Source organism: Polyergus mexicanus, unplaced genomic scaffold, assembly GCF_030449975.1.
Source record: "Polyergus mexicanus isolate NDT 795.1 unplaced genomic scaffold, iyPolMexi1.0 SCAF_15, whole genome shotgun sequence".
Classification (NCBI taxonomy): Eukaryota; Metazoa; Arthropoda; class Insecta; order Hymenoptera; family Formicidae; genus Polyergus; species Polyergus mexicanus.
Genome location: NW_027223335.1, coordinates 1,581,747 through 1,589,378, shown reverse-complemented (window position 1 = coordinate 1,589,378; position 7,632 = coordinate 1,581,747). Strand labels below are relative to the sequence as shown.

The window sequence follows — 7,632 nt, the reverse complement described above, 5'->3', positions numbered from 1 at the left end:
AAGCAGTGGTATCAACGCAGAGTACTCACCTATATATATGTGTATATTGTTTATAAATATTTATGTTATAATACAGGAAATAAAAATGGATTATTAGTACCAAATACAACAACAGATACAGAATTGCAACACATTCGAAATTCGTTACCAGATAATGTGAAAGTACAAAGAGTAGAAGAAAGACTGTCTGCTCTTGGCAATGTTATAGCATGCAACGATTATGTCGCTCTAGTTCATCCAGATCTGGATAAAGTAAGTCTTTGATATAGTTTCTATCATAATTGAATAGATTGATTTACTTGTACTTAAAGTATAATAAATTAATAAGTATAATTTGCAATTTTACTGTGTAGGAAACTGAAGAAATTTTAGCTGATACCTTGAATGTGGAAGTATTTAGGCAAACTGTTGCAAGCAATGTTCTTGTTGGATCATATTCCATTTTGTCCAATCAAGGTGGTTTGGTGCATCCAAATATGTCTATACAGGAACAAGATGAATTATCCTCTCTTCTACAAGTACCACTCGCGGTAAGACAAATATGAAAATTTCATGATTTTCTTTGTTTTCAACTGGTAATTACATTTTAGACTGGAACAGTGAATAGAGGCAGTAATGTGATTGCAGCCGGTATGGTTGTAAATGATTGGGCTGCTTTCTGTGGCATGGATACCACTTCAACAGAAATCGCTCGTATCGAGAGCGTTTTTAAACTTAATGAAGCTAATCCAACTCCTATTACAACAAGTATGCGTGCACCTTTTATAGAAAGGTAAGAGATTCTTCTAAACTAGATATAAATAATGTGCAATTATATATTAATTTTTCATATAAAACTTTTATCATTTTAGTATGTCGGATTTGTAAAAAAAAGAACTTCGCTAAAAATAAACATTGGAGATGTACTGGATTATACATTGTGTACATGTACATAAAACTCGATATTTATGTTTTACACATCCGCACAAAATTTATTCTTTCATCAACCTATCTAAGACGAGCACTTCGCTGCGATTCCGATATAGGATGATAAGTGTAATAAAGTTCTCTATATTAAAATTTATACATACGAAATATAGCGGTTTTTTTTTGTTACACAATTACCAAGACACTTTGTTATGAGCTCATGTAGTTCATTACTGGTCATTATTGACTATATATGTACATTTTTATTAAGAAAAAGAAAAGAAAATAAGAGAATAGAAAAAGAGTAATACCAGCAATGTGTTTGTGGAAAATATCAAATTCCTTATATCACTTTTATCTTTGTAGAAATAATATATATAATCTGAACAATTTTATCAATGTGTGTATAAACCTGCTTGTTACTTCATGAAGTATCATACATAAAAATTTGATCTCTACAGCTTATATTTAATACAATCAATATAACTACATATTAACAGAAATATTATATTGAAATATATTTTAATCAATAATATTCTCTTTTTGAATATAAACGCGTTCTGTGTCAAAAATGTAAATTATTTCTATCCTGTTGGTTTTTACATAGTACAGAAATGAACTAGGAAGAAGGGCATTGTATGTGGACTAGCCTGCTAATAAAATATATTATAAGTGGTATCAAGTGGGCCAGTCCATTTTATTAATTTTGATCAATAGGACTAGAGTAATGGTAGTTGTTCTGCATGTAATAATTCGGTGGCTGCGGCGGAATCTGCACACATAACCAATGTAATGCCTGCTTGATAAGATGCCGGAATGCGAATGTGAGTCATTCCGGTAGTTGTGTTATTCGGTTGTTGCCTTCGACTCATTGACTCACGTACCATATTTACAACTTGCCCTATTACCAAAAATGTTTTATTAAAATTATTATGATTATACGAACATAGAAATAGTATATATAAAAGAAGTACATATAAAGTACCAAGAACATTAAGTTTTCGCCATTTCTGGTCCATTGCCGCAAGTGATGTTAGATCTGTATTTGCATTCCAATGCGCTAGAACATCTGTTTTTCGTATTAACAGAATACTGGGACTAACTAATTGATGCCATACGAGCTAAAATCATGTTACGAAAGTAAGATTAATCAAATATCTAAGCAACAGTCTAGGTGTGCAATAAATTTATTTCCATGAATCAATCAATTATACGAACCTGTTCAGGTAAACATTCCAGAGGATTTGTTAAATATATGCCAGCCTGTCCTACGCCAAATATCATTTGATGATGCCATGCATCCGGTGTGTCACAACCTTCTCCACAATGTTGTAAATTCAATGTTGCGATTGGTGCAGCACCTGAAATATAGAAAAAAATATTTTAGCTTTTTTTGAAGTTTATCATATTTTTTTGATAAAATATATGTGTTTGTATAATATATGTATAATATATATAATATATATATATATACACTAAAATTATATTATTTTTTAATTTAAAAAAAATATATTCGATCTTTTATTTTCTTGTTTCTAATTTTTCACCTCTGGAAATCCAATAATGTAACCAATGAGATAATGACACTTTTCTCTCTGGATAAAATGCAAAAAACTTAGTTACAGCTGCGCCATTTGTGGACAGCGATATTCCTCGTGCTATATCTTTATGAGTTGCTCCTGCTAACGATCGACTGACAAGATATCTCGGTAGCGATACACCTAGTTCTCTCAATCTCGTATTTACACCTTTTACTAAAACTTCCAGGGAAAATGATACATTTAAGGCCAGCTAAAAACAGATGATATTGTCGCGTGAACAAATGTGATCAAACTATAAATTTTACATATTTTGTTAATAATTTCTACATGTATTACAATATATACCAAAGCATTAATTGCAGATGTAGCACCACAGGCAGAGGTACCAATTTGTGTTACTTGTTTCATTGTAGCTTCTTGTTCACTCCACAGCATTACCTTTTCTACTGGTGGTAATCCATCCAACCGTTCATTACACAGTTCGTTTTCCTGTATTCAAATATCGTTTAAAATTTAATAACATGTATTATTTAATTTAATAGTTATGTCTATTATCTGTTGATAATATATATATATATATATATATATATATATATATATATATATATATAAATATAAATATATATTAACCAGATTGGAATCACCACTTTGATTAAATGCAGCTTGCTTATTGAGCATTAGTTTTTTAGCCATCATTCTATGATAAAGTGTAGAACTAAGATTAACTTTTCTGGCATTCAAAGTGGAATTGTCCGGGATAGACGCCGATGAGGGCTCTACCCATAATTCAGAATCTGAATCTCTATTATCACCAGGAGAAATAAGATCACCACTTGTATTATGATAACCATAAGATTCGCGTAATGGACAACCCGTGTTACGATAAAATGTTGCACTATCCCATCTTCCTATAAATTGAGAATATAATGTGTAAAATATCTTGTAATAATACAATATAACTTTTGTATTACAGAATAAGACAGTAAGAGATCATACCAGTTCCAGCACTAGTACTAGGCATCCATGGAGCGGAATAAGTTGATTTCGTACTTTGTTCTATTGTGGATTGATTATTTGCAGATTGCTGAAAATTTGTATGATTAACATTCTGTATACTTTGTTTTGAAGTTTGCGGCATAGCCAGCAATCCTTGTCTAGATACAACTTTTCCACTGCTCAGATCATTTAATACCGGATCTGATTCTATATTATCTAATGCTATGTTCTGTATGTCTTCATTTATAGAGGCCAAATCGCTGTCTCCAGTATCCTGTGAAGAAGGAAGAAACTAGTTACTAACTTAATCTCTTATTATAGCGAATGACTTGCCTGTTCGCAAGAAGGCCCAGGATCAAAGTCCATTTCCAGAAAATCCATTTCTGGACTCGATCTACCACTATGGTTCTGTCCCTCTGCTTCGTGATTCTCTGCATGATCTTGATGTAATTCTTCTCGTTGATTTAAATGGATTACATCATCATTCCCTTTATAGGTATAAATACAATAGTCTTCTCCATCAGACATATCCCCTTCGTTTCCAGAACTAGAATCCATTCGTTCCACCTGTTCTCCCTGTAAAGCCTAAAATATGAGAAATTTGAATTTTAAGCATACAATACAAACATTTGGCTACATAATTCACGATGCAAAAACCTACTCTCTGTATTCCACTGGGTCCAGCAATTTCTCTGTTGCCATTGATATTAGGTCTTAAAAAACAACAAGTCCCTTGACTTGTTGAACCTATACTACCACCTATATTATTCAATACACGTTTAGATCCATAGGACTTTGATGTCCAGGAAGAATCAGCCTCTGGACTAGAATCTGAACTGCAAGAAACTTTAGAAGGACATTTTTCTATGGCAGATGCATAATCCACATTGTTTTTCATGTCTATGTCATCATTTGGTTTACTCATTGATAAATTAGGAGGCATTAATGATGCATTTAACATAGATACACTTGAATGTAACGTAGCACTGGTGGTTGCAGTAGAATTAAGAACGTTCGATGCTAAGTTATGATTGAGATGCGTATTCACTTGAGTGGAAGATAGATTCAAGTGCATTTGAGACTTAGGCAGATTTAATGTGCTTGTATTTGTGACAGTCTTGAGCTTCAATTGACAATTGATAGCATTGGTGTTTGCAGTCTGAGGCTTAATGTTGGCGGTGCTCGTAAACATGGAAGATATGTTCACGTTTGAAATATCTTGAGAAACATTCTGCTCCAAGGAATTGGCACAATCAGATATGGGAGCTTGTACAGTTTTTGTTCCGTTGGAAAACATGACGGAGGTCTTAATAGACGGTAACACAAGCTTGATATCATTGCTGTTATTGTTCAACCTCAACTCTTCCACAGCAGCTCCATTCTCTAGCTGCACTTTGGATGTCACAGCGCTTTGATCCATGGATTGATTATCATTCTTTAAATTGACTCCATCCATTTGAACCTCCACTTTACCCTGATTATTTCCATCGTTCCCCTCTGAATTCATATTATTTTCGACGATGAGACCAGCGGCAATTGCATTACATAGCATCCTACAAACGAAGACACACAACCATGAGGATATTCTCAGATATTTTTCTCATAACGAAGAAAATCTTTTATTTTTCTTATCAATTGTCTTGTCATAAAATCGCGCTTACCATGTGGCGCGATACAAAATTACCCGCAAAAAATCGAGTAACAATGCCGATAGATCTCGGCGATGTTTTTTTCGAAATTGCAAAGCTTTGGGAAAAAAATATGCCTCAGCTGCGTGGTTAGGCGGAGATGTATATCACTTTCTTCCGACCATAACTAGGCTGAACAGAGGGAAGAAACGTATCAGTTACGCGAGCCTCGCAAAAGGGAGATGTATTTCTCTTTCCCGAAAAAAAAAAAAAAACCCTTTTCCGTCAAGCGAAACTACCGAAACACCTTGCTAACATTCTAACGTCTTATATTAGTACCGGAAGTCAGCTGATTGTCGGAAACGAGCGTACACGCGAAATTTCACTATCGACTATCGCTCCTTTTTTTCTTTTTTTCCTTTCTATCTCTTTTTCCTTTCTATCTCTTTGTTCGTCTATTATTTTTCACTTCCGTGTTCCATTTTATTTATTGATATGACTTTTTTGAAAAGCGATTACTTGTAATGCGAGTAAATTCTGTCGTGACTTATCTCGAAGTAGAAACATGTCGACGTTTATTCCATCGTAGTGTTTGTCATATATTTTTTTTTCGATACATTCGATATTAATTAAAAAGAAGTTTATATAAACGAGGCATCGAGCAAAAGAATAAACTCAAATATATGTATATATAATATAGGATAAACATGGTAGCGAATCTAATTGGTTACACGGTTACACCATGTTGTTCCTCCTATTAGACATTCATACGTATATATTTCCGTTTTGTATCAACGTTTATAAATCATTTTATGCATAATATAATACGAAAAATAGTAAAAAGAAAGAAAATTGTGTTTGATCGCGATGAGACGGATGACTTTAACACATTCCTCTCCTTATCAAATATATTGAAGATGATTAATAACGCCAAATGTGTGCATACTCGATGTTATCGTATCTCTTGATTTTATGTATTTATATGTACGAATAAACTCTCTCGGGAATTGAGATACATATGTAGCGAGTTTTTGAGTGGAATACCCGGCACCTGGTGAAACGAATCCTTGTGCAGGATGAACGTCGTTCGAATCAATTCGAGGAACGTGATATTTCTTTTTATAGCGCTTCTGTCAACCTCCGCCGAGGAAACGCACATAGGTCATGGTGAGCAAACTTGTCAATTATTAGTATCGAGCATTGACATAATGTATAAAATAATAACCAGATGAAATTTTGATAAAATTTATACAGTATGAATGCAAAAGTTGTTATGAGAGATATGTCAAATATATTAATGTAGGAGTGCTAAAGTATATAATACTTTTTCATACATATATGTATAATATGTGTAATAATATTTGATATGATAATTGTTGCAGAGACCCTAAGTACCTTTACTGTAAAAGAAGCTAATGTGAATACTACACCAGCTTACAGTAGTAAGAAGGTGAGGCTTTTTAACTCATAATTTTGTGTAGCGCTGTAAATATAAATCAGATTATTAAATTGCAGGAGGAAATAACTAGTTTGTGCGGTCCAAGTGGGATACATTGTACTGAATTAAGTGGAGAATGTCTGAATTGTAATTTAAATTATAGTTGTATATATGGCGCTATCTATGATGCACGGTGTTTTGTCATGGAACATGTTGATTGTGTAGTATGTAAAATTTGTTCTTAGAGAAGTTCAGAACTATGTAATATATTGAGAAAGATATATAATTGATTTATATATTAAATTAAAGTTATAAATGCTTTATTTCTTGACAGGGAGAAAGGTCTTTTTCCAAGAAATATATGTGTCGTTATTGTTATCAAACTGATCACTGGGAACATCATTGCCATCAGAAAAATTCTTGTAGCTCAGTAGCATCTCCACAGCAATATTATAGGTTTGTACTAATCATCAATTTTATTATATTGATTATAATAATGCTAACAAATAATATTTATGTTGCAGAACAAATTGTACAGTAAATGATGACATATTGTGTCTAGGTAGACGAAAGTTTATGAAAAACTTGCCTTGCAACTGGACAGTTGGATATCGATGGTCTACGGCTCTGATATTGAGCATTACTCTCGGAGGATTCGGTGCTGACAGGTACATTGATTTTGCAAAAAAGTATTATCTAAAATATAGATAATCAATTACAATTTACTTCAAAATATTTGTTAAATGTTGCAGGTTTTATTTGGGACACTGGCAAGAAGGCATTGGCAAGCTTTTTAGTTTTGGTGGACTGGGTGTGTGGACCTTAATTGATGTAATATTAATTTCTATGAGATATTTAGGTCCTGCTGATGGTTCTTTGTACATTTAGATTAAAGATAAAATTAATCAATAAGAAAAGTTTAATTTTAATTTATTATAATTTATATTGCAATTCTTGTGTAAGATAGTTTTTTATAAAGTAGAAATATGTTATATTTGTTGATTTGAATTAAACTAAGTGATAGAAATTAATTTCATATATGTGATGTTTATAAAATATAAAGTTTGTTTTTATAAAAATAAAATTTACATTTGTTTTGCCATATCATAATTCTTTTTCAAAC

General features: G+C 32.5%; 3 protein-coding genes across 5 annotated transcripts in view; 2 read left to right on the top strand and 1 right to left on the bottom strand.

Annotated features, from left to right (window-relative positions):
* The window catches only part of Eif6 (eukaryotic translation initiation factor 6), a 2,453-nt gene extending 1,236 nt beyond the window's left edge, over positions 1–1,217 (top strand). The window contains exons 3-6 of the mRNA XM_070307983.1: positions 77–252; positions 354–530; positions 591–772; positions 852–1,217. Of these exons, the coding sequence (XP_070164084.1) occupies positions 77–252; positions 354–530; positions 591–772; positions 852–867 (551 nt within the window). The 3' untranslated portion in view covers positions 868–1,217. The remainder of the gene's footprint in view (positions 1–76; positions 253–353; positions 531–590; positions 773–851) is intronic.
* Positions 1,218–1,294: 77 nt separating this feature from the next.
* Positions 1,295–5,624, bottom strand: LOC138939798 (uncharacterized protein MAL13P1.304). 3 transcript variants are annotated; one of them, XM_070307981.1, is made up of 11 exons: positions 5,411–5,624; positions 5,105–5,263; positions 4,105–4,996; positions 3,777–4,028; positions 3,444–3,717; positions 3,078–3,355; positions 2,793–2,936; positions 2,454–2,697; positions 2,125–2,267; positions 1,892–2,027; positions 1,296–1,807 (listed from the first exon to the last, which is right to left on the bottom strand). In XM_070307981.1, the coding sequence occupies exons 3-11, from the start codon at positions 4,993–4,995 to the stop codon at positions 1,626–1,628; spliced, it is 2,544 nt and encodes an 847-aa protein (XP_070164082.1). In that variant the 5' UTR covers position 4,996; positions 5,105–5,263; positions 5,411–5,624; the 3' UTR covers positions 1,296–1,625. The 3 variants fall into 3 exon arrangements, with proteins under 3 accessions (XP_070164083.1, XP_070164082.1, XP_070164080.1); XM_070307982.1 differs by lacking the exon at positions 5,411–5,624 and having other exon boundaries at positions 1,295–1,807; positions 3,777–4,019; positions 5,105–5,400; XM_070307979.1 differs by lacking the exon at positions 5,411–5,624 and having other exon boundaries at positions 5,105–5,400.
* Amx (TM2 domain-containing protein 3 almondex) lies at positions 5,424–7,563 on the top strand. Its single transcript, XM_070307984.1, has 6 exons — positions 5,424–6,238; positions 6,454–6,521; positions 6,587–6,733; positions 6,844–6,965; positions 7,034–7,177; positions 7,262–7,563. Exons 1-6 carry the CDS (start codon positions 6,148–6,150, stop codon positions 7,395–7,397), a joined length of 708 nt encoding a protein of 235 aa, XP_070164085.1. The 5' UTR covers positions 5,424–6,147; the 3' UTR covers positions 7,398–7,563.
* Positions 7,564–7,632: the final 69 nt, after the last annotated feature.